This window comes from Kogia breviceps, chromosome 2, assembly GCF_026419965.1.
Source record: "Kogia breviceps isolate mKogBre1 chromosome 2, mKogBre1 haplotype 1, whole genome shotgun sequence".
NCBI lineage: Eukaryota > Metazoa > Chordata > Mammalia > Artiodactyla > Physeteridae > Kogia > Kogia breviceps.
The window spans coordinates 120,642,113-120,669,601 of NC_081311.1; the positions used below are offsets into that span (position 1 = coordinate 120,642,113).

Consider the following 27,489-nt stretch of genomic DNA (forward strand, 5'->3'; position numbering starts at 1 on the left):
TCCCACCCTCCCTATCCCACCCCTCTAGGTGGTCACAAAGCACAGAGGTGAACTCCCTGTGCTATGCGGCAGCTTCCCACTAGCTATATAATTTACATTTGGTAGTGTGTATATGTCCCTGCCACTCTCTCACTTCGTCACTGCTTACCCTTCCCCCTCCCCACATCCTCAAGTCCATGCTCTAGTAGGTCTGTGTTTTATTCTAGTCCTACCACTAATCTCTTCATGACATTTTTTTTTCTTAGAGTCCATATATGTGTGTTCGTATACAGTATTTGTTTTTCTCCTTCTGACTTACTTCACTCTGTATGACAGACTCCAGGTCTATCCACCTCATTACAAATAACTCAGTTTCATTTCTTAAAAAGACTTTTAATGAAGTATTAACATATATATAATCTCACCTCCTTTCTCTCCAGACAAGTAAAAGTTCTGATACACTTTACAGAGAATTTGTTATAGATAAAAACTGTTTCGTGAAAATGTGAATGCCAGTGGTTCCCACATCTTTAAGAGTATCAGAATCGCAATAAAAGCATTTAAAACTACATATTCCTGGGTCCCTTCTCCTGAGATTCAGTAGTTAGGAGGGTGGTATGCAGAATATTTTTTTTCCCTTTTCTTTTGCGGTACGTGGGCCTCTCCCGTTGCGGAGCGCAGGCTCCGGACGCGCAGGCTCAGCGGCCATCGCTCACGGGCCCAGCCGCTCTGCAGCATGTGGGATCCTCCTGGACCGGGGCACGAACCCGTGTCCCCTGCATCAGCAGGTGGACTCTCAACCATTGTGCCACTGGGGAAGCCCCTCCCCCTCTTCTTTTTAAAAAAGTTCCCCTGATGCTGCTGATGCACAGCCAGGTTTGGGAACCACTGTCTTTATACTTCTAAAGGAGGAGTACTCATACTCCTGTATGATTACCATTCTGCATTTTGTGTTTTGTTTTTTAGGACATTCAGTCATTAGTAGGTGTATGTGTACACACGTATACACTACACAACCATACACATGAATAACAGCCCCCACACATCTTGAACTATCATTTATTACAGATTTCTAAATTGATAGTGATAATATACTGATAGCTTAATGGCATAGCATAGACATAGTTTTCATAAAATCTATATTACTGACAAATTTTTGGCCTTTTATATGAAAAAATTATTAAAGAGAAAAAAGTAATATTTGATTACTGTAGAAAATTCCAAAGAGACAGGAAATGTGTAGAAGAAAATAAAATTTATTCATAATCCCAAGATTCAGAGTGAGCTCTTCTTTACATTTTTGAATACAGCTGACCCTTGAACAACGTGGGTTTGAACTGCCTGGGTCCACTTACACGTGGATTTTTTTCCCCATCATCCATACTCTAATACTACATGGTCTGCAGAGGGCCATATGCAGGGCCGACTATAAATTACATGAGGATTTTCAACTGCATGGTGGGTTGGCGCCCCTGACCCCCAAGTTGTTCAAGGGTCAACTGTGTTTCCTTCCACTGTTCTTACTCTGTATGTGTATTTAACTTCATGACAGAGATCACACAAATTTAATTTTGCAGTAGCTTTGATTCGTTTATATTGTGTTTTGAATATTTTTCCATGACTTTGAAAGTATTTTAATGTCTTACATTAAAAATTTTTTTACTCACATAGCTGGCTATGTGAGTAAACTATTTCCCCATGCTTTATACTGGCCCCCCACGAGTGCATGTGCACACGCACGTGTACACACACACTCTCACAAGCAAGCTAAATAGGGCTTCATTGAAAATCTTTTTAAATGCAGTTTCCTCTTCAATTGGCTAATGACCTTAGAACAGATGCTTGGAATTACTAAATCAAAAAGGTTGTGTCAGTTTATACATTAACTATTTACCCACCAGCACTGAGTTTTAGTATTTTTTAAACTGTGCTGAATTAATAGGTGAAAATGGATTTCATTATTTATTTACTTACCTAATTCACTTTTATGCATAGGCAAGACTGAAATGTATTGCAAGAACTAATTTCATGTTCTCTGAACTTTAGCTTTTGATATTTTGCTCTTGTTTTATGCATCGATATATCCTCCCCTGTATGTGAAATAACCACTGCTTTCTAATTATCATCCCAACTTAGGGATGGTTTGGGTTACCTTGATCTGTTTCATTCTCCAGAAATAGGAGAACTGAAGGTTTCATACAGGGCTTTACACTCTGGCCTACAGAGAAATGTAAAATTTATTCTACTTTTGACTTCTTGCCCAACAAAATAACAAGATACAAGGCAGTAAAAAGAAAGCATAAAGACAAAAAGAACATACTAGTTATTCTGAATCCAGAGTGCAGGCAGCTCATAATTCTTCCTTTCAGTAATACTCTTACCTGAGTACAAGGGCCTGAGAATTACTATCATCCTTCTATTAAATGTTACATTCCTGATAGAGGTCTAATGTTGGGATAACTGACATATATCAAATGAGATTACTTGTTTGAAGTTAAATGTAGCTGTAATGCAAGTACATATGGATGGAAACCAACCTGGTTTGATGTGCCAGGGTCTCTACTAGATATTTTTCTTGCAACCTGCTGTTTAATCTTTATCTCTGCAAGTCATGGGGATCTTCACTGTCACTATTATTGTAAATATTACTATTTCTTAGAGGTTAAAAAATCATAGAACTAATTAGTGAGAAGCGCAGAATTCAAGCTTAGGTTAATGTGACTCCAGTTCTTTTCAGGGGCGATACTACATCAAAGTACTGGTCCCAATATTGCCACCATCTTTGCCTGTCCACTCAACCCTCACTTATCCCCAAGTTATAAATTATAATAGAACAATACCATGGATATTTCAAAGTGGCTCATGGTATCATTTGCATTACTCTGTAGTAGATATTCATAGATGAAATATTCAAAGACAAGGGAATAAAGAAAATTCCCCAAAGTGTGGTAGTTAAGCCCAGCTCTATAGAAACAGAAATTGTAAGGATAATGACTTGTAACTTTCATTTGATCTAGTAAAAGTTGCTAATATTATGCCATATTTGATGTTTGAAAAAAAATTTTAACCATACTGTTTCCCTTTGCTTTTTTTTTTTTTTTTTTTAAAGCGACACCATTTCCAAACAGCTTCAAGTGTTTTACCTGTGAAAATGCAGGGGATAATTATAACTGCAATCGATGGGCAGAAGACAAATGGTGCCCACAAAGTAAGTGTGCTGAGTTTGGAACTCTTTGGTGATCAGACCTCATTTGGATCTCTCTTACCTGGCCCTGAGCAGAGGCATCTTGTGTGATGAGATTAGCAAACCAGCAGGCCGATGATGTTCTATAGAAATCAGAGATTTTTTTTGACGAGACTATCTAGACATCAGACTACTCTGAGAGTACATGGAAACTGATGCATAGCCTCAATTTGTAGTTGTATGTGCTTTGAGGAAGAATTTCTTAATTAATATTTACCAGGGAGAACAAACAGACCACAGTGTTGACTAGGGCATTCTAAGAATGTCAGCAATGCTTGATGATACTGCTAGAAAAGTCCTACTTACTGGCTAAAGCATAGGAAGGTTTTTGTACTCTTGAGATACCCTGATGCTTGAGAAACTCATTCATTTATTCAACAAACATTTGAGCATCTTTTTAGTTTGTTTAGTTCCCTGGTAGATCCCCAGTGCCTAGACCATATTAGGCACTTAGAATGAAGGGAGGCCTTTGACTGTCAGGAAATCTTCTCTGAGGAATATACATTTGAACTGAGAACCAAATGACCAAAACAAGTCAGCTGCGTGGACAGCTGCAGGAAGAGCGTGCCAGGAAGAGAGCACAGCAAATGCAAAGGCAAGATTTGGCTTCCTCTGTGAACAGGAAGAAGGCTGGCTGGTGAGGCGTAGTAGGAGATGGAGAAAGGATCTGATCGAGATTAAGGACTGGGATGTGCAGCATCTTATTTGTTCTGATAAGAAGTTTGGATTTCATTGTAAATGTGATGGGAAGGGAGTAGGGTGTTTAAGCCATGGAGTACAAGGCGCTAGGCATGTTCTAAAATACTGCTCTGGCTGCTGAGTGCAGAATGGATGGTTGGGAACAAGAGAAGAAGGGGACACCAAATGGGGTCTTTCATTGTTTTGGGGCCAGAGAAGATGGTGACTTGGACTAATGTGGCAGGAATGTAGGGGGCAAGAATGATTTAATAATACATATAAACTTGGAGGTAAAGCAGACAGGCTGTGCTGATGGATGATTTGTAATTGAAAAACTCTTAGAACTATAAGGAGATCAGGCTATTTGAATTATAGGATGCACTGTTTTTTAGGTTTTCAGATGTAAAAGGCCAACAAAAACAGACTTAGAGATTACCAGTTTTGGTCTACTATTACCTTGAATCTTTTGGAAATTTCTATATCACATTATGGCAGTGGAATAGCCTTACCTCTTCCAGATGATGCCAAAGTGTGGAACCAAGAAATAGTATACACTGGAGACCTCTACTGGTCCTGAGAATCTTATGCTGTAAATTGGCACAGATGGCTGTGACATTTGCCTGGACAGTATTTTTCATTATTTCTTTATCAAAATATTTTTTTCTTGAGGTTATTTTACAGTTCTGAAGAGTGGCTCACTGAATTGTGCTTGTGAGTGCATGTATGCTTTGGGGGATTTGTTTCTACATTTTTCACAAACATTAATTTCAATGTTTCTGAGGTTGGCAGATGCCTCTCTTTAACTAGCTTGTGTCAGAGTGTGGGTATCATTCTTTAACCATTTGCTTTAAATTCTCCCAAGAACCGGATGGGAAGGGTTTAGAACAGTGGTCAAATGGGGCATTGGTGTCCAGCCTCTTTATGGACACCGGCTGGCATTATTCTTTTGAATTTTACCAAATTCTGTTCCCACTAGGTCTGTGCATGTTCCAATTGGTCTCTCATGAATCGAAGCCACTTTTAATGGGAACATGCATGGAAATTTCTGGGTTTTAGAATTTCATCTGTTGAAACATGGGAGCAAAAGAGGGATACTGCAGCTTTTTGCCAACAAGAAAATGTCAGGGAGGGGAGAGCCAAGCTCTTCCCCATCCACCTGAAAGCCTGACTCGTAGAGAGGGACTCGGAATGCCCCCTGCATTCCAGCGTGCATAACAGTACATTCTTGATTCTACACCAGCCAAGCCCCAAAGATACTAACCATCTGGAATTGAGGCTGTAATTGCTTACTTTTCACCTTGTCATTATTGAGGGGAGTGATGGGGCACACAGGCCTGTGGCTGTTGTTCTTTGTCATCTCAGGTTTCCTTTCCACTTTATAGCTCTGCTTCTGTGGTCTGCCAGGGTTGTTAAAAGAGGTTCTCTAGGTAACAGGATATGACAAGAATGACATTTCTTATTTTATTTACCCCGGCTTTTACTCTGACTTTGTAGGGCTGCTTTAGCACGTGTGACAGTCTCTATATGAACACACGCAGCTACCAGTTTTCAATTCTTCTTTGTCTGGAGTACAAATGGGAATGCCTTTCAGAACATGTAGTGGTTCCCTGTCCTGCAGAGTCCCAGTCATCTGCTCTTGTAGAGCGCTCTCCTCACGCCCAGTTCAATGCTCAGTGCACTAAGAGGCATGATAGTGTGCTGGTGAAGAGCATAAACCCTGGAAAACTGCCTACGTGAGCGTCTTACCTTCCCCCGCTTTCTACCTATGTGACCGTAAGCCTCAGTTTTTTTTTTTATCTGTGAAATGAGGATGTTAATATGATTTATCTTAAGGCCTGCTGTGAGGATTGAATGAGTGAATACATGTTGGAAGGGTGCCTGGTTGGTGGAACGCACTTAATAGGCATTTGCTATTGTTAACATTACGTAGAGCTTGCCCGTGCACTTACAATTTTACTGAAAAGAACATGAGCTCAAAGGCTCTCACGTGGCTTCTTCACTTGTGACAGAGGCAGTTCCCTAAGCCCCGTCTTCTCAACTCTCGCGTTTTCCTGCTCCCTGCCCCCACTTGTAGGGCATTGCTGCTGTAGTCTCTTCACAATAAACTAAGAAGCATTGCATTGGCCTGAGATAACTAAAGACCAAGAGGCACAGAACTAAAGTGGAATGTCCTAGGTTAGTGAATGAAATCACTTTCTTGAAAGAACCCTAAGAATAAAATGTGAATGGTTAATGGTATAAGGGGTAATCTGTGTGGAAATGAACTAGCCCTGCGGAGCGGGAGGGGGCAGAGAAGGTAAGAGTTAACTAAAGAGGAGGAGAAAAGCCAGACACGCTGGGAGGATTAGAGCCTGGAGAAGAATTAGGTGAGTGATAAGCAAGGTGCTCTTGGTGTGTAATTTGAGGCACCTGCTTCTCAGCCCAGGTTGCCACATGGCCTATTAGTATATAAAGAAACATATGTGGAATAATGCAACAAGTGCTATGACCCACTGCATTTTACATTTATAGTTTTCATTTTATTTTAGAGTTAGGGAGAAACAGAAGACATATTGACACTTTCTTATGAAATGAGCAGACCTATTTTTTTGGAGTTATACTCCTTTATTGGAGTATAATTGTTTCACAATACTGTGTTAGTTTCTGTTGTACAACAAAGTGAATCAGCTATATGCATACATCTGTCCCCATATCCCCTACTTCTTGGACCTATGGTTTTGATGAAAAGCCTGTCCAATTTTTTCTCAGCTTTACCTGGCACCAAAGAATAAGTGCCCATTTATATTCGTTTTAAAAAGAGACATGTGCTTCAGAAGCTAATGCCTGCTCAGCAATACCTCCTAGAAACTTAAGGATCATCCTGAATTTTAGTCATTTCTGAAGTGACTGTTGAAAGTTAGTTTTTTACATTGCAAAAAAAATACGTTGCTTTTTTCTGCCTAGATACACAGTACTGTTTGACAGTACATCACTTTACCAGTCACGGAAGGAGTACATCCATCACCAAAAAGTGTGCCTCCACAAGTGAATGTCATTTCGTTGGCTGCCACCACAGCCGAGATTCTGAACACACGGTAAGCAGCGTGTGTGTGTGTGTAAAGTTATTGTCCTGTGGTTTCTTGATGGCTGGTTGTATATAAAGACGCAGGAAGGATAAATAATGTCAAACGTACGTATACTTTGAGAGACTCCCTTACACTGATACAATGGAGATGAAAGAAGCCTTTCTGTCCATCAAACAATAATGTTACTGAAAACAAATGTTAATTCTCAGATTCCAGAGCTAGACCCCAGGGTCTAGACCTTAGACTTTGGGTGAATTGTCTGAAGTCAACTCTGGAAGCCCCCAAAGCAAACAATCCATGCACGAGAGGATGACCAACACTGTAGAGCCCAGCACCGAGAAGGTGAAAAGAGGAAAATGGTGGCAAAGTTTTACAAAGGAAACCTTGTCTCACTTACTGCCTCTGCTTAGAGGAGGAGGTGAGAATCTTGAGAGGTTAACCCCAGCTTATTAAAATGAGCGATAGATACATTTTAGATGAATCTATCTCTCCAGTTTTCTCATTCTACCATTCTAAATGAGCATTTTACTCTTTTACATGCCTGGAATCCTGAAATGGTTGAGAAAAAATTACTTGAAGGTATTTTAATTTCATGAGGTCTTAGAATTCAATTTAGCCTATACATAAAGAAAATGGTCCTGACACCAGTGGCTTTTTAAAAAAATTTAGTTTAGTATGGTTGACATTGAATATAGTTCCCTGTGCTATGCAGTAGGACCTTGTTGGTTATCCATCCTCTATATAAGTTTGCATCTGCTAACCCCAAACTCCCAATCCTTCCCTCCCCCATCCCTCTCCCCCTTGGCAACCACAAGTCAGTTCTCTATGTCTGTGAGTCTGTTTCATAGATAAGTTCAGTTGCTGACACCACTAGCTTTTAGCTCCAGCTACAAAGCAGAATCTGCTGGGGAGCTTTTGTGGGCTTTGGTTGGGGGTGGGCATCCCAGACCAATTGAAGCAACTTCAGAGTGAGATCCTGGGCCTCAGGAATTTTGTTTTCTAAGTTCCCCAAGGTGATTTTGATGTGCAGCCAGGATTGAGAACCACTGAGGTAGATACTTTACCTTACCTGGCCATCCTGAAAGCCTCTGTGAATGTCCAGGATTATCAGGTTGAGGCATTGTATCCGATATCATGACAGGGAGTGCTTCCCTTGAGAACACCTTGTGCTGTGAGGGAGCATGCCACTGTAAAGATAGATAGGAATCATTGTCAGTACAGACAACAGAGTGATAATTATCCCCTAACAAGTAGTACTGAGAAAATCAATGACCAATCGAAAATGTTCCTAGCTTTTATTTCTGTTTCAGTGTTTCTGCTTACAAACCTTCAGAAGAGTTGTTGACGCAGTAAGCAGTCTTACTCAGTTTGCCTTTCTCTTGCTTATGCTTGTGTTGATAAAAGACTCTCAAGATGGTTTTTACTTTGAGGTAAGTGGGGGGAAGGGTGCCCAAGGGCCTGGATGACTCACAGACTAAAAGCCAACTCAATTCTGTCTCACTGCAACCACTTAAGAGACCCCAAGCCAGAACTGCCCAGCTAGGCCTTTCCTGAATTCCTCCTACCTCAAAGAAGCGTTTCCACTTGGAAAAATCACAGTATGAAAACTTACCTATTGGGAGAAAAGATGGTGGAGTAGAGGGACAAGAGCTCATCTTCCCTTATGAAACACCAAAATCACAGCTAACTGCTGAACAACCATCAACAAGAAAAACGCTGAAACCTACCAAAAAAGATATCCTACATCAAAAGACAAAGAGCCACAAGGCGATGGTAGAAGGGGTGCAACTGTGATAAAATCAAATCCCATACCGGCCCAGTGGGCAACACACGAACTGGAAAATAATTATTTCACAGAAGTTCACCCACAGGAGTGAAAGTTCTGAGCCCCACATCAAGCTCCCCAGCCTGGGGGTCTGGCAATGGGAGGAGGAGCCCCCAGAGAATGTGGCTTTGAAGGCCACTGGGGTTTGTCACAGGAATTCCACAGGACTGGAGAAAACAAACTCCACTCTTAGAGGGAACACACAAAGTCCTGTGTGACTAGGACCCAGGGAGAAAAGCAGGGACCTCATAAGAGTCTGGGCCAGACCTACCTGCTGGTATTGGAGGGTCTCCTGTGAAGGTGGGGTGTGGCTCACTGCAGGGACAGAGACACTGGCAGTGGTAGTTCTGGGAAGTTCTCATTGGCATGAGCCCTCTGGGAGCCCGCCATTTTCTCACCAAGACCTGGCCCCACCCAACAGCCTGTAGGCTCCTGTGCTGGGACACCTCAGGCCAAACAACCAGTGGGGTGGGAACACAGCCCCACCCATCAACAGACAGGCTGCTTAAAGTCTTCCTGAGCACACAGCTACCAGCTAAATATACCTCCTGACACAGCCCTGCCCACCAGAGAGACATGACCCAGCTCCACCCACCAATGGGCAGGAACCAGTCCATCCCACCAAAAAGCCTGCTTAAGCCCCTGGACCAACCTCCTTTGATATACACAGATCAATCAGTGTGGTACACCACATCAACCAATTGAAGAATAAAAATCATATGATCATCTCAATAGATGCAGAAAAAGCTTTTGACAAAATTCACAACCCACTTATGATAAAAACTGTCCAGAAAGTGCGCATAGAAGGAACGTACCTTAACATAATCAAGGCCGTATATGACAAACCCACAGCAAACATCATACTCAACAGTGAAAAGCTGAAAGCATTTCCTCTAAGATCAGGAACAAGACAAGGATGTCCACTCTTGCCACTTCTACTCAACATAGTTTTGGATGTCCCAGCCATGGCAACCAGAGAAGAAAAAGAAATAAAAGGAATCCAAATTGAAAAAGAAGTAAAACTGTTACTGTTTGCACATGACATGATACTATAAATAGAAAACCCTAAAGATGCTACCAGAAAACAACCAGAGCTCATCAATGAACTTGGTAAAGTGGTGGGATACAGAAATCTCTTGCATTCCTATATGCTAACAAAGAAAGATCAGAAAGAGAAATTAAAGAAATAATCCCAATTACCACTGCATCAAAAAGAACAAAATACCTAGGAATAAACCTACCTAAGGAGGCAAAAGACCTGTACTCAGAAAACTATAAGACACTGATGAAAGAAATCAAAGATGACACAAATGGAGAGATATACCATATTCTTGAAATGGAAGAATCAATGTTGTCAAAATGACTATACTACCCAAAGCAATCTACAGATTCAATGCAATCCCTATCAAACTAACAATGGCATTTTTCACACAACTAAAACAAAAAGTTTTAAAATTTGTATGGAGACACAAAAGACCCAAAATAGCCAAAGCAATCCTGAGAAAGAAAAACTGAGTTGGAGGAATCAGGCTCCCTGACTTCAGACTGTACCACTTACAAAGAGCTACAGTAACCAAAACAGTATGGTACTGGCACAAAAAGAGAAATATAGATCCATGGAACAGGATAGAAAGCCCAGAGATAAACCCACACACATATGGTCAATTAATCTATGACAAACGAGGCAAGGATATACAATGGAGAAAAGACAGCATCTTCAATAAATGGTGCTGGGAAAACTGGGCAGCTACATGTTAAAGAATGAAATTAGACACTCCCTAACACCATACACAAAAATAAACTCAAAATGGATTAAAGACCTAAATGTAAGGCCTGATACTCTAAAACTCTTAGAGGAAAACATAGGCAGAACACTCTGGCACAAATCATAGCAATATCTTTTTTGATCCGTCTCCTAGAATAATGGAAATAAAACAAGCAAACAAACAAAAAAAGGACCTAATTAAACTCAAGAGCTTTTGTACAGTGAAGTAAACCATAAACAAGACAAAAAGACAACCCACAGAATGGGAGAAAATATTTGCAAATGAAGCAACCAACAAGGGATTAATCTTCAAAATATACATGCAGCTCAATATCAAAAAAACAAACAACCCAATTAAAAAATGGGCAGAAGGCCTAAATAGACATTTCTCCAAAGATGACATATAGATGACCTAGAGGCACATGAAAAGGCTCAACACCACTAATTATTAGAGAAACGCAAATCAAAACTACAATGAGGTATCGCCTCACACCAGTTAGAATGGCCATCATCAAAAAGTCTACAAACATTGTTGTAAAGCAGAAACTGACACACCATTGTAAAGCAATTATACTACAATAAAGATGTTAAAAAAAAAGTCTACAAACAATAAATGCTGGAGAGGGTGTGGAGAAAAGAGGAACATCCTACACTGTTGGTGGGAATGTAAATTTGTACAGCCACTATGGAGAATAGTATGGAAGTTCCTTAAAAAACTAAAAATAGAACTACCATATGACCCAGCAATCCCACTCCTGGGCATATAACCATGGTTTGAAAGGATACATGCACCCCAGTGTTCATTGCAGCACTGTTTACAATAGCCAAGACATGGAAGTAACCTTAATGTCCATTGAGAGATGAATGGATAAAGAAGATGTGGTACATATATGCAATGGAATATTATTCAGCCATTAGAAAGAATGAAATAATGCCATTTGCAGCACATGGATGACGTGGAGATTGTCTTTCTCTTTCTGACTTAGTACAATAAATATATGATATCACTTATATGCTGAATTTAAAAAAAAAAGATGATACAAATGAACTTATTTACAAAACAGAAACAGACTCACAGACTTTGAAAACAAACTTACTTATGGTTACCAAAGGGGAAAGGTAGGGGAGAGGGATAAATTGGGAGTTTGGGGTTGATATTTACACAGTACTATATTTTAAACAGATAACCAGCAAGGACCTACTGTATAGCACAGGGAACTCTGCTCAATATTCTGCAATAACTTATGGGAAAAGAATTTGAAAAAGAATAGATACATGTCTTTGTATAACTGTTCAGGTGCTAGACACCTGAAACTAACACATCAACTGTCCTCCAATATAAAATAAAAATATTTTTAAAGAAAACTTACCTATTAACTATTCTTCAGAAATATTTGTTTATCTAATTCCTTATTAAAAATACTAGGCAGCTTTTAATATTTCTCTGTTCTAAAAAAAGCCCCACATAATCTTTGTGATTTTGCTACATATTACTGGATTGATTTATATAAATAATCTTGAAGCTCTTGATAAAGATTGCCAAATTACTCCCCGGAAACACTGAACGAATTATATTGTCAGTAGCAGTGTTTGAGAATATCAAAATTACTACCATGTCATGGACCCAGGCTCATGTACATTTTGGAAATCTTTGTCAATTTGATAGGAAAAGGGTATATTTTCAGAAGGCTTTTGTTTTTCTTCATTTGACCCTTCCCTCCCTCTTTCCTTCTCCTCTTCCTTTGGTAACAGGAGTGTAGGTCTTGCTGTGAAGGGATGATCTGCAATGTAGAGTTACCCACCAACCACACGAATGCGGTCTTTGCTGTGATGCATGCTCAGAGGACGTCTGGCAGCCGTGCCCCTGTGCTCCACCTACCAGTGCTGGCTTGGGCCTTCATGCTGTTGTTGATGTGATACCACCATTCCTGGGAGAGGCAGAGACCAGCCCTCTAAAGCACAAGCCAACAACTGTGTAAACAGCTAACTTTGGAGTGAAGACCAATCTTGCACTTGGTGCAAGAGAATGCTCATTGGACCCCAAAGTTGAAGCCAGTTGTTGCTTAGCTAAAATGCTCCTGCACGAGGCCACTGAGGAAGGGGACTTGGCAGGGACTGAGGGATTATGTGGATTTTATATTTCTTGATCAAAGGGGCTGCATTTTGTCACTTCTGCAAGGAGAGTCTTGCCAGCATCTACTACGGGCAGGTTCAGTAGCCTGTATTGTCCCCACCTGACCAGGCCTGGAGCAGAAAGGACTCCTTGACCTGATCAACTCCTTCAGGGGCTGCTGGATCAGACCCTCTCTTTTCCGTGATTAGCTCAGAGCATCTCTATGAAATATAACCCTTCCCCAATAAGAAAGCAATTTCCCCACCAACGGTGTAGTCAATGAGAAGGGCAACTACAGGAAGAAAACTTCCAGTGGAATGAATATGAAACCCATTTGCTATTGTGGGGGGAAATAAAACTTTTAAATTATACAATGTAAAATGCATGCTTATGTGTTTCTTGGCTGATGTGGAGACCTCAGATGAAACATTAACCGGTGTCATAAAGGAGGCCAGTTGAAGTTATGTGTTCATGCACCACAGGTGATATATTCTAGCTTAAAGTGTAAAATTCTATGCCATTGTGACTTACTTAGTTTTTTCTTTTGGGTGAAGGGCCCTTCTTAGGACGCTAAATGCAAAATTAGTGAATTGAGAAGGTGAGGAAACCTCCCTGATCAAGGAAGATGATACCTTATCATGTGATGGACCCTCAAAAGTAGCAGCTCAAAGACAGAGAAACTGGCACCAGTGTCCCTCTCCCAGTCAACTTGTCTCTGAATGTCAGGGCCACTAAGAGAACCTTTCTAAACACATGCTAAAATGTTTGGTCTCCTTGTCTTCTCTTTCCTTCTTATAACACAGTCCCAGAATTTCAAATGAATAACTTCTGTTTCTAGAATCCTAATTTCCTGCCTTTACACTTTGGGGCGACCTTTAAACACTCTGCCCTTGTATGTATAATGAGGAGTTAATGAAGTGTTTGGTTTTTAATTGAGCATCTACCATTAGAATTCTGAGTGCTCCATAGAATCCAATAATGATGCTGTCCTTGCCATGCAGGCTCCTCTATGATGGGGGTTGGCAAACTGTGGGCCATGGGACAAATACATCTGACTCCTCTCAGTCTGCTGTAACCAACAGGCTGTTGACCAGGTGGCTTAAATTAAAACATGTAAGCCTCACAGTTCTGGAGGCTGGGAAATGCAAGATCAAGGTGCCAGCAGATCTACTATCTGGTGAGAGCCCTCTTCCAGGTTTGCAGACTGTGGTTCTCTCATATCCTTTCATGGCAGAGTGCAGAGAGCAAACATAAGGGTACTAATCGCGTTCATGAGGCTCCCCTTGCATGACCTAGCCATCTCCCAGAGGCCCCACACCCAAATACCGTCACATCTGGGATTTAGGCTCCAACAGATGAATTTGGGGGAGACAGATGCTCACTCTATAGCAACTACCTATTTTTGTGAACACAGTTTTACTGGAACACAGCCGTGCCTGTTCGTTTACGTATTGTCTACAAGCTTCTTTGCTGCCACAACACCGAGGATGAGTAGATGCAGCCAAGAGCATCTGGCCTAGGAAATCTAAAAGATTTACTGTTTTGCCTTCTACAGGAAAAGTGTGCCGACCCCTAACCTCTGAAATGGCAGAAGTGCATTGGGAGAAAGCTGCTTGCTTTACAGGGACACTGATGCTCACGGGGGTTCCTCAGCCTCTGCAGTGGATTTTGCCAGATCACTTTCCTTAGATGCATCCATGAATTTTTCTTGTTTTGATTGATTGTTCCACTCCTTTGATTCAGTCTCTTAGTAGTTACATGCTGTTGTAAGGTGCTGAGCCGTCTGTTTCTTCTCATCCTTGACACACTGGGAGAGTATCCTCTTAAGGCTCTTTAGCTTCCAGTACAAAAGGGAGGAAGCAGACATCGTTACCTCCCTGTCTCTGGCTGAACCCCAGACTCACCTGGAAGCATCCGTTTTGAAGCCCGATGTAGATTTATCCTGCCTTTCACTCAGCACCTTGAAGTATTTGAGTTTTTATCGCTTATGCTTCTTTGAAATGAATTATATATGGCTTCAGTTGGAATATTTTAATAGCATCTTTGGTGGGTGTAGTTTTTGTCTGTGTAGTTGACGAATTGTCTCGTTAAAAAACCATTAGCAGCCAGTATTTTTTTCTGATTTTGTTTCTGCTTTCTAGATTAATGATCTTTCCTTTTTTTTTTTCTTTCCTGAGGAAACATCTTGATTTTCTCTTCTTCACCCCACACATTTTGTTTTCATGGATTGCCCTCCTTACTCCTTCCCACCGCTTCACTGAGCATTTAAGATAGGGCTATGCTGAGCAAAAGAGAGAACACACAGAGGAAACAAACTCCTGCAAAGGCAGCCGAGTGAGTAGGGGTGCCAGATTTACAAATATTTAAGAGCATGGGATGCCCCATTAAATTGGAACTTCAGATAAACAGCAATTTTTTTTAGTAGAAGTTATTCATGAACTCATAAGTGTGGCTCATCTAAAGCAATGTTTTCTAGTCCCTGTAATCAGAATCTTCTGGGTAACTTCAAAACAATACAAATTTCCCAGGGCATCCTGGAGACATTGACTCAGTAGATCTGGGATGGAGCCCAAGCCTAATCCCAATAATTAAATGTTAAAGAAGAAGCTCCCAGATGATTATGATGCTCAGCCAGGTGTGTTACCCTCGACCTGAGAGGTTTATTCCTTTTTCTGAAGCCCAGTCTTTGGCCACATAATAGAAGTGCTAATGAATAATAAATATGCTCACAAGTAACCTGGGTTGGAGCTGTGGTTCTCATTGTGGTCTCCGGACCAGCAGTGTCAGCATCACCTGGGAACTTGTCAGAAATGCAAATGCTCAGCCTCCATTCCAGGCCCATTGAATCAGAAATGCTGAGGGTTCAAATCTGTGTTTTAATAAGGTTTCCAGGTGCTTCTGATGCACACACAAGTTCAAGAACCACTGGACCAGAGAAGTGCTTCCTAAATGTCTTCTGTAAATGGGTCCTTTGGTGGCTGCATGAAAATCACTCAGGGAACTTATATTTAAAAAAAAAAAAATCAGACTCCCAGGCCCCAAATCCAGAAAGTCAGATTCTTTTCATTGGGGCTGAGTCAGAAAATCTGTATTTTTATAAATTCCTCAAGTGATTCTAATACATAGCCATTTTGGGAGCCATTAAACTAGAGAATGAGAGATGGGGGTGACATAACTGACCACAAGGCCCAAACTTTTAACACCTGACCTTGAAAGCCCTCTCCATTCTCAATGGACTCTGTGTGATGTCTCCAATGTAACTGTTTTAAAACTAGAATCCAAAAATCTAATCAGAGTCCATTGCATGGATTTTTTTTTAGTCCATTGCATAGTGACTTTGAATGGCCAAGTGTTCCAGACCTCAGATTAATTTCATTTGCTCCTAATGAGCAAGAAGATGAAAAGTACTTTGTCAAAAAGTCCAATGAAAACTAGAGTAGTGAGGGCATGAGGGTATGTAGATCTGTTCTTATAAAAGAGACAAGGGGATTAGCTATGAATATGAGGAGCGTGTGAGGGAATGACCTGTCAAAGGTCCATTTTGAATAGATCTACATTCTAGAATAAACGGAATTCCCATCCATCAATCACTTTCTGAAAAAAAAAAAAAAAAAAAGGTACAGAACACATCTTTTCCTTGCTGTGTCTAAACCTTCCCTAAATCCAACTCCTTGAGTTAAGTTAGCAGCCAAAAATTACAGGTATTGTTTTCCGTACAGTCTGCATTCTGCTGTGTAAGTCACTGTGTAAAATATATCTCATAAGAAAAGGGAAGGAGGTGGGTCAGTTTCCCTTTCTCACTGGGAGAAAACTTGTAAAGCTGTGCAAAGCGTGAAATAAGCAGTATGAACCAGCATGGACTTAGGAATTGGGAAATATTTCACATGTGAGAAATTACTAACTCTAATGCACGATTTTTGTGATGTCAATTGTCATCTTATAAAACTTTGCTCTGACCTTTGGATCCTGGACATTTTATTTTTCACCTAGTTCTTTGTCACTGACTCTGATTTGTGGAGGTTTCACTGTGATGCTGGATATGTCGGGGGACAAATTATACCAGGGGACAAAGGTGAATAGTGGATGCACAAAGGTGAAAGTTGTAGAAACTGGAGAGAAAATGGCTGTCGTTATTTGAGTCTGCCTTCAGGCATAGCTCCATGGCTGTGCACCTGAAACAGTCTAGCATCTTCCTATCACACCTCCCACTTCTCCTTTGGCCTTCACAGTTCTGTCTCCTCCCTCATCCCCCTCCCTCATCGCCTTGGCCTCTTTTATCAGATGCTGAGGCTAGGAGCTGAGCTATCTAGGGGGTAATCCAGAATGTGAGCTACTCAGAGTGTAGGCTGTGAAAAACAGGGCTTTCACAGCTCAATCCCAAGAATACTATTCAAGGAGTCCGGGAATCTGCATTTTGAACACACATCTATCTGGTCATGAATCTGGTGATTCTGATACTGGTAATCTTAGGGCATCATCTTTACAAACAATAATGCAGGGCCTCAGTATAAGGCTGTAGAGGCTTTAGTGAGAGCATCCACCATGCAACTCCTAAACCCCCATATCTGTACTTTTTTGGTCTGTGAAAATTGGTCCCAGTGAAGGGGCTAGGAGCAACTGGAGGACACTGTGGCTTGGCAGAGCTGCCCTGTTGGGGATGGTCCTGGGAGGCCTAGACAAGTGGGACCTCCAGGAAACCTGTACCTCTTCCAGCCAAGCAGGATGTCCAGGGTTCTGACCACTGACTTGACTCCCTGCAAGTCATGGCTGCAGCAGGAGCAACATGAAGCCAAGGGCAATGGAGCCTGTCCACAGAGGCTAAGCAAAGACCAAACAGATCCAACTCAAATATTCTTTAAAGGAGGATAAGCAACAGGGGGCAAGCAGGTCCTGGAGACAGGCTCTGTCTAGGTTGTTGAGGGTCCCCAAGGAGGGTACCTTTTAGAGAGGGATGTATCCATCCGGATGACTTCAACTACAAATAACAGAGGCGCCCAATCAAATTGGCATAAATAAATATGTTGGCTCACACAACTAGAAGTCCAGAGGGAGAGTGGGATTCAGGGTGGACTTAACTCGGTGATTCTAGCTCCATTCTCTGCTGTTCTTATGGATCCATCTCCCCCATGTCCTCTGGTAAGGAGAAGGCACAGCTATCCCATATGTCCCAGGCAGCATCCGGGGAAAAGACAGAGGGATACTACTGGACACACACCAGGAAGTGAAAGTCTTCACCCAGGCTCCCAGCAAATCACAAAGGAAGCCAAGGAAGATGTGGTTACCCTTGGCTTAGTACAGCTGAAGGGAGATCTCTGTCCCCTGAGGCATGTGTGGTGCACGGCAGAGGGTAGATAGCTGAGCAAAATAGGAATTAAAGAGGAGAAAGGAAGAAATGGATCTGGGAGGGCAGCCAGAAATGTCTGCTCCAGATTCCCACAGTCTGAGGCCGTGTCAGGAGGCAGTTGTTAAGGTGGCTGAGAAAGTGCTCATGTGTTAGAGATAAGCCAGCCAAGCCCTCTGAAGCTGTACAGACTTGTCCTAACCCCACAGCTATTTGGTAGCAGACCCAGACAGAGAAACTCTGCTGCCTACTGCAATTTCCACCAAGTTCTCTTTTGATTAATGTATGTTGTAAATCTGCAAGGAGTGGAGAGAGTATTCAGCACTTCCCAAACTATTCAGCAAGAGAAGTTTTTCTTTCTCGAGTATCTGAGTTCCACAGAACACACTCTGTTAAGCCAACACCACTTTGCAAATGTAGAGAAATATGGGGGGGGGAAGCTGCAGAACTCGGGGGATGGGTATGGAACTTACCCCTAAAATAAGTGGTATATCCTAGGTGGTTGGTGAACACATGCTGAGTGCACAAACCTTGACTCCTTCAGAAATACTCACTGCTCCAAGAGCTCGGGCTCCATTCTATATAGACTTGTGTTCATTATCCGTAGGTGAACAAAGGCAGAAAACTAAGACGCTGCCTTAAAAAAGGGCAAAGTGCTTTAAAAAAAATTCTGTTCTCATGTTGTTGACCTATCAGTGTCCTGAACCAAGTTTGATCCCACTCATGGCATTTTTGTCTAGCTCTGAAGGGCTCACTACTCCTTAGGAATCAACTGTAAATCAATCTGGAAGGCACTGTTTTCTGAGGATTATGTATTTCTCTCTTTCCATATGCCCTTTGAAGAATTATCTGAAGTAGTCACTTGTTATTTTAAATATTTTTAGATTTATTATGAAATTAATCTTTAGTCAGAGATGGGTCCTGAATACTAAGTACTTATCCATATTTTAACTAATGAATTTAGATCAGAATTTACTAATAGACTGAAGATGCCTTTTTGTCAGAGATGTGGACATACTCTCAAGGAAAGTCTTTACCTCATCCAACAAAAGAAAATGAAGATAGGATCTTCCAGGTTGGTGAACACATGGAGGCTCAGAGAGGGCAAGGGAACTCACACCCCTTCCCACAGCCTTGCCTAAGCATCTTTTACCATAAACCACTTCCTGCTGGCCACAAAGCTCTGCTCATGTGTCAACAGTGGTGTCCATCCACTATGATGCCTTAACTTGCACCTCTGGCCACTTGCTCAGGTGAAGGGAGGAGACAAGATGGTGGAGTAGAAGGACTTGAGCTCACCTCCTCTCATGAAAACACCAGAATCACAACTCCTGAACAACCATCGACAAAAAAGATGGTAACCTACCAAAAAAGATATTCTACATCCAAAGACAAAGAAGAAGCCACAAAGAGACGGTAGGAGAGGTGCTTTCACAATATAATCAAATCCCATATCTGCCAGGTAGGTGACCCACAGGCTGGAAAATAATTATACCACAGAGGTTCTCTCACAGGAGTAGGAGTTCTGAGCCCCAAATCAGGCTCCCCAGCCTGGGGGTCTGGTATTGGGAGAAGGAGCCCCCAGAACATGTGGCTTTGAAGGGCAGCAGGGTTTGAGTTCAGGAGCTCCACAGTATTGGGGGAAACAGAGACTCCACTCTTGGATGGGGCACATGAGATTTCATGTGCACTGGGACCAGGGCAAAGCAGTGACTCCATAGGAGCCTGGGACAGACGTACCTGTGAGTCTTGGAGGGTCTCTGGGGGAGAAAGGGTTGGCTATAGTTCACTGTGTGGGCAAGGACACTGGTGGCAGAGGCCCCAATGAATGTTCATCAGTGTGAGCTCTCCTGGAGTTCACCAATTTGTCACCAAGACCTGTCCCCACCCAACAGCCTGCAGGCTCCAGTGCTAGAATGCCTCAGGCCAAACAACCAACAGGGTGGGATAGAGCCCGACCCATGAGCAGACAGGCTGCCTAAAGTCATCCTGAGCACACAGCTACTTCTAAACACACCCCTTGACATGGCCCTGCCCACCAGAAGGACAGGACCCAGCTCCACCCATCAGTAGGCAGGCACCAGTCCCTCCCACCAGGAAGCCTTCACAAGCCCCTGGACCAACTTCATCCATGAAGGGGCAGACACCAGACTACAAACCTGCAGCCTGAGAAACAGAGACCACAAACACAGAGAGCTAGATAAAATGGGACAGCAAAGAAATATATTCCAGATAAAGGAACAAGATAAAATCCCAGAAGAACAACTAAGTGAAGTAGAGATAGGCAATCTGCCTGAAAAAGAATTTAGATTAATGATAGTAAAGATGATCTAAGATCTTGTAAAAAGAATGGAAACATAGATCAAGGAGATTCAAGAAATGTTAAACAAAGACCCCAAAGAACTAAAGAACAAACAGAGATGAACAATACAATAACTGAAATGAAAAACACACTAGAAGGAATCAACATCAGAATAAGTGAGGCAGAAGAATGAATAAGTGAGCTGGAAGACAGACTGGTGGAAATCACTGCTGCAGAACAGAATAAAGAAAAATGAATGAAAAGAAATGAGGACAGTCTAAGACATCTCTGGGAGAACATTAAATGCACCAACATTTGCATTATAGGGGTCCCAGAAGGAGAAGAGAGAGAAGGGGCCTGAGAAAATATTTGAAGAGATAATAGCTGAAAACTTCCCTAACATGGGAAAGGAAACACTCAAGTCCAGGAAGCACAGAGAGTCCCATGCAGGATAAACCCAAGGAGAAAGATACCAAGACACCTATTAATCAAACTGACAAAACTTAAGACAAAAAATATTAAAAAGCACAAGGGAAAAGCAACAAATAACATACAACAGAATCCCCATACAGTTATCAGTTGATTTCTCAGCAGAAACTCTGCAAGCCAGATGGGAGTGGCATGATGTATTTAAAGTGATGAAAGGGAAAAACCTACAACCAAGAATACTTTACCCAGCAAGGCTCTTGTTCGCATTTGATGGAGAAATCAAAAGCTTTACAGACAAGCAAAAGCTAAGAGAATTCAGCACCACCAAACCAGCTTTGAAACAAATGCTAAAGGAATTTCTCTAGGCGGAAAAGAAAAGGACACAACTAGAAACAAGAAAATTACAAATAAGAAAGCTCACTAGTAAAGGCAAACATAAAGGTAGGAAATCATCCACAAATAAATATGATATCAAAACTAGAAACTGTTGCAGAGTACAAATGCAGGATATTGGAAATGCATCTGAAATTGAGAGACCAGCAACTTAAAATAATCATGTATATAGGTAGAGACTTCTATATCAAAACCTCATGGTAACCACAAACCAAAAATCGACTATAAATACATATGCAAAAAAGAAAAAGCAATCCAAACACAACTCTAAAGATAGTCATCAAATCACAAGAGAATACAAGAGGAATGGAAGAAAAATGACCTACAAAAACAAATCCTAATAATTAACAAAATGGCAGTAAGAACATACATATCAATACTTATCTTAAATGTAAATGGATTAAATGCTCCAACCAAAAGACAGAGACTGGCTGAATGGATACAAAAACAAGACTTGTATATATATTATCTACAAGAGACCCACTTCAGATCTAGGAACACATACAGACTAAAAGTGAAGGGATGGAAAAAGGTACACCATGCAAATGGAAATCAGATGAAAGCTGGAGTAGCAATACTCATACAGACGAAACAGACTTCAAAATAAAGACTGTTACAAGAGACAAAGACGGACACTACCTCATAATGGATCAACCCAATAAGAAGATATAACAATTATAAATATATATGCACCCTACACAGGAGCACTTCAATACGTAAGGCAAATGCTACTAACCATAAAAGGAGATATTGACAGTAACACTAAAATAGTGGGGGATTTTAGCACCCCACTTACATCAATGGACAGATCATCCAGACAGAAGATCAATAAGGAAACACAGGCCTTAAATGACACATTAGACCAGATGGACTTAATTGATATTTATAGAGCATTCCATCTGGAAGCAGCAAAATACACATTCTTTCAAGTGCACGTGGAACATTCTCCAGGATAGATCATATGCTGGGGCACAAAGCAAACCTCGGGAAATTTAAGAAAACTGAAATCATATCAAGCATCATTTCTGACCACAATGCTAGGAGATTAGAAATCAAGTACAAGAAAAAAACTGTAAAAATCACAAACTCGTGGAGGCTAAAAAATATGTTACTATGTTACTAAACAACCAATCACCAAAGAAATCAAAGAGAAAATCAAAAAATACCTAGAGAGAGAGACCTTCAAGATGGAGGAGGAGTAAGACATGGAGATCCTCTTCCTTCCCACAAATACATCAGAAATACATCAACATGTGGAACAACTCCTACAGAAGACCTACTGAATGCTGGCAGAAGACCTCAGACTTCCCAAAAGGCAAGAAATTCCCCAGGTACATGGGTAGGGCAAAAGAAAAAAGAAAAAACAGTCAAAAGAATAGGGACAGGACCTGCACCCTGGGGAGGGAGCTGTGAAGGAGGAAAAGTTTACACACACTACGAAGCCCCTTCACCGATGGAGACAGGGGGTGGGGAGGGGGGAAGCTTTGGAACCATGGAGGGGCGCAGCAACAGGGGTGCAGAAGGCAAAGCACAGAGATTCCCACACAGAGAATTTGTGCCAACGAGCTCTCACGAGCATAAAAGGCTTGTCTGCTCGTCCACCGGGGTGGGTGGGGGCTGGGAGCTGAGGCTCCAGCTTTGGAGGTCAGACCCCAGGAAGAGAACTGGGGTTGGCTGTGTGAACACACCCTGAAGGGGGCTAGTGCGCCACAGCTAGCTGGGAGGGAGTCTGGGAAAAAGTCTGGAACTGCCTAAGAGGCAAGAGACCACAGTTTCGGGGTGTGTGAGGTGAGGGGATTCAGAGCACCACCTAAACAAGCTCCAGAGATGGGTGGGAGACGTGGCTATCAGTGCGGAAACCAGAGACAGGCATGAAACACTAAGGCTGCTGCTGCTGCCGCCACCAAGAACCCTGTGTGCAAGCACAGGTCACTAACCATACCTCCCCTCACAGGAGCCTGTGCAGCCCACCACTGCCAGGGTCCCATGATCTAGGGACAACTTCCCCAGGAGAACACACAGCATGCTTCAGGCAATTGCAATGTCATGCCGGCCTCTGCCACCACAGGCTTGCCCTAGATTCCATACCCCTCCCTTCCCCCAGCCTGATTGAGCCAGAGCCCCCTAATCAGCTGCTCCTTTAACCCTGTCCTGTCTGGGCAGGGGACAGACACCCTCAGGTGACCTACACACAGAGGCAGGGCTAAATCCAAAGTTGAGCCCCAGGAGCTGTGCAAACAAAGAAAAGAAAGGGAAATTCCTCTGAGCAGCCTCAGGAGCAGTGGATTAATCTCCACAATCAACTGGATGTACCCTGCATCTATGGAATACCTGAATAGACAACGAATCATCCCAGAATTGAGGCAGTGGACTTTGGGAGCAACTGCAGACTTGGGTGTGCTTTCTGCAAATAATTTGTTTCTGGTTTTATGTTTATCTTAGTTTAGTATTTAGAGTTTATTATCATTGGTAGATTTGTTTGTTGATTGGGTTGCTCTCTTCCTTTTTAAAAAATATATATTTTCTTTTTCAATTTTTGTGAGTGTGTATGTGTATGCTTCTTTGTGTGAGTTAGTCTGTATAGCTTGCTTTTACCATTTGTCCTTGGGTTCTGTCTGTCCGCTTTTTGTTTGTTTTTAGTATAGTTTTTAGTGTTTGTTATCATTGGTGGATTTGTTTCTTGGTTTGGTTGCTTTCTACTTTCTTTATCATTTTTATTACTTTCTAATTTTTTTACTTTTAATAATTTTTTAAAATTTTAATAACTTTCTTTTTCTTTTTTTCTTTTTCTCCCATTTTCTTCTGAGCTGTGTGGCTGACAGGGTCTTGGTGCTCCAGCCGGGTATCAGGCATGTTCCCCTGAGGTGGGAGAGCTGAGTTCAGCACACTGGTCCACCAGAGACCTCCCAGCTCCATGTAATATCGAACAGCGAAAGCTCTCCCAGAGATCTCTAGCTCAGTGCTAAGACCCAGCTCCACTCAATGACGAGCAAGCTACAGTGCTAGACACCCTAGGCCAAACAACTAGCAAGACATGAACACAACCCCATCCATTAGCAGAGAGTCTGCCTAAAATCGTAAAAAGGTCACACACCCCAAAACATTACCAGACGCAGTCCTGCTCACCAGAAAGACAAGATCCAGGCTCATCCACCAGAACACAGACACCAGTCCCCTCCACAAGGAAGCCTACACAACCCACTGAACCAACCTTAGCCACTGGGGGCAGACACCAAAAACAACGGTAACTACGAACCTGAAGCCTGCGAAAAGAAGACCCCAAACACAGTAAGTTAAGAAAAAGGAGAGAACAGAAAAACACACAGAAGATGAAGGAGCAAGGTAAAAACCCAACAGAACAAACAAATGAAGAGGAAATAGGCAGTCTACCTGAAAAAGAATTCAGAGTAATGATAGTAAAGATGATCCAAAATCTTCAAAATAGAATGGAGGAAATACAAGAAACGTTTAACAAGGACCTAAAAGAACTACAGAGCAAACAAACAATGATGAACAATACAATAAATGAAATTTAAAATTCTCTAGAAGGAATCAATAGCAGAATAAATGACCCAGAAGAACGGATAAGTGACCTGGAAGATAAAATAGTGGAAATAACTACCACAGAGCAGAATAAAGAAAAAAGAATGAAAAGAATTGAGGAGCGTCTCAGACACCTCTGGGACAACATTAAACGCACCAACATTTGAATTATAGGGGTCCCAGAAGAAGAAGAGAAAAAGAAAGGGTCTGATAAAATATTTGAAGAGATTATAGTTGAAAACTTCCCCAAATTGCAAAAGGAAATAGTCAATCAAGTCCAGGAAGCACAGAGAGTCCCTTACAGGATAAATCCAAGGAGAAGCATGCCAATACATATATTAGTCAAACTATCAAAAAGTAAATACAAAGAAAAAATATTAAAAGCAGCAAGGGAAAAACAACAAATAACATACAAGGGAATACCCATAAGGTTAACAGCTGATCTTTCAGCAGAAACTCTGCAAGCCAGAAGGGAGTGGCAGGACATATTTAAAGTGATGAAAGGGAAAAACCTACAACCAAGATTACTCCACCCAGCATAGATATCATTCAGATTCAACAGAGAAATTAAAACCTTTGCAGACAAGCAAAAGTTAAGAGAATTCAGCACTACCAAACGAGCTTTAAAACAAATGCTAAAGGAACATCTCTAGGAAGGAAACACAAGAGAAGGAAAAGACCTACAATAACAAACCCAAAACAATTAAGAAAATGGTAATAGGAACATACATATCGATAACTACCTTAAATGTAAATGGTTTAAGTGCTCCAACGAAAAGACATAGACTGGCTGAGTGGATACAAAAACAAGACCTGTATATATGCTGTCTACAAGAGACCCACTTCAGACCTACAGACACATACAGAATGAAAGTGAGGGAATGGAAAAAGATATTCCATGCAAATGGAAACCAAAAGAAAGCTGAAGTAGCAATTCTCATAATAAACAACATAGACTTTAAAATAAAGACTATTACAAGAGGCAAAGAAGGACACACATAATTATCAAGGGATCCATCAAAAAAGAAGATATAACAACTGTAAATATTTATGCACCCAACATAGGAGCACCTCAATACATAAGGCAAATAAATGCTAACAGCCATAAAAGGGGAAATTGACAGTAACACAATTACAGTAGGAGATATGAACACCCCTCTTTCACAAATGGACAGATCATCCAAAATGAAAATAAATAAGGAAACACAAGCTTTAAATGACATATTAAACAAGATGGACTTAATTGGTATTTATAGGACATTCCATCCAAAACAACAGAATACACTTTCTTCTCAAGTGCTCATGAAACATTCTCCAGGACAGATCATATCTTGGGTCAAAAAACAAGCCTTGGTAAATTTAAGAAAATTGAAATTGTATCAAGTACAATGCTATCAGACTTGATATCAATTACAGGAAAAAATCTGTAAAAAATATAAACACATGGAGGCTAAACAATACACTACTAAATAACCAAGAGATCACTGAAGAAACCAAAGAGAGGAAATCAAAAATTACCTACAAACAAGTGACAATGAAAACAGAACGACCTATGGAATGCAGCAAAAGCAGTTCTAAGAGGGAAGTTTACAGGAATACAATCCTACCTTAAGAAACAAGAAACATCTCAAAAAACAACCTAACCATACACCTAAAGCTATTAGAGAAAGAAGAACAAAAGAACCCCAAAGTTAGCAGAAGGAAACAAATCATAAAGATCAGATCAGAAATAAACGAAAAAGAAATGAAGGAAACATTAGCAAAGGTCAATAAAACGAAAAGCTGGTTCTTTGAGAAGATAAACAAAATTGATAAACCATTAGCCAGACTCCTCAAGGAAAAAGGGAGAAACTCAAATCAACAGAATTAGAAATGAAAAAGGAGAAGTAACAACTGACAATGCAGAGGATCATGAGATATTACTACAAAGGATCATGAGAGATTACTACAAGCAACTCTACGCCAATAAAATGGACAACTTGGAAGAAATGGACAAATTCTTAGAAAAGCACAACCTTCCGAGACTGAACCAGGAAGAAATAGAAAATATAAACAGACCAATCACAAGCTCTGAAATGGAAACTGTGATTAAAATCTTCCAACAAACACACACCCAGGACCAGATGGCTTCACAGGCGAATTCTATCAAACATTTAGAGAAGAGCTAAAACCTATCCTTCTGAAACAATTCCAAAATATAGCAGAGGAAGGAACACTCCAAAACTCATTCTATGAGGCCACCATCACCCTGATATGAAAACCAAACAAAGATGTCACAAAGAAAGAACACTACAGGTCAGTATCACTGATGAACATAGGCGCAAAAATCCAACAAAATACTAGGCAAACCAAATCCAATAGCACATTAAAAGGATCATACATCATGATCAAGTGGGGTTTATCCCAGGAATGCAAGGATTCTTCAATATATGCAAACAATCAATGTGATATACCATATTAGCAAACTGAAGGAGAAAAACCATATGATCACTGCAATAGATGCAGAAAAAGTTTGCAACAAAGTTCAACACCAGTTTATGATAAAAACCCTCCAGAAAGTAAGCACAGAGGGAACTTACCTCAACATAATAAAGGCCATATATGACAAAACCACAGCACACATCATTCTCAATGTAGTAAAACAGAAACCATTTCCTCAGATCAGGAACAAGTCAAAGTTGTCTACTCTCACCACTATTATTCAACAGTTTTGGAAGTTTTAGCCATAGCAATCAGAGAAGAAAAAGAAATAAAAGGAATCCTAATTGGAAAAGAAGAAGTAAAACTGTCACTGTTTGCAGATGACATGATA

At 41.2% G+C, this 27,489-nt stretch overlaps 1 protein-coding gene and 1 long non-coding RNA gene across 11 annotated transcripts in view; one reads left to right on the top strand and one right to left on the bottom strand.

Annotated features, from left to right (window-relative positions):
• The window catches only part of LYPD6B (LY6/PLAUR domain containing 6B), a 229,735-nt gene extending 216,304 nt beyond the window's left edge, over positions 1-13,431 (top strand). For all 7 annotated transcript variants that reach the window (XM_067025982.1, XM_059053488.2, XM_067025983.1 and 4 more), the window contains 3 exons: positions 3,089-3,187; positions 6,845-6,975; positions 12,309-13,431. In XM_067025982.1, coding sequence (XP_066882083.1) covers positions 3,089-3,187; positions 6,845-6,975; positions 12,309-12,473 — 395 coding nt within the window. In that variant the 3' untranslated portion in view covers positions 12,474-13,431. The remainder of the gene's footprint in view (positions 1-3,088; positions 3,188-6,844; positions 6,976-12,308) is intronic.
• Positions 1-27,489, bottom strand: part of LOC136793595 (uncharacterized) — a 221,856-nt gene that overhangs the window by 109,179 nt on the left and 85,188 nt on the right. For all 4 annotated transcript variants that reach the window (XR_010839110.1, XR_010839107.1, XR_010839109.1 and 1 more), the window contains exon 2: positions 8,036-8,153. This is a non-coding gene — a long non-coding RNA (uncharacterized lncRNA). The remainder of the gene's footprint in view (positions 1-8,035; positions 8,154-27,489) is intronic.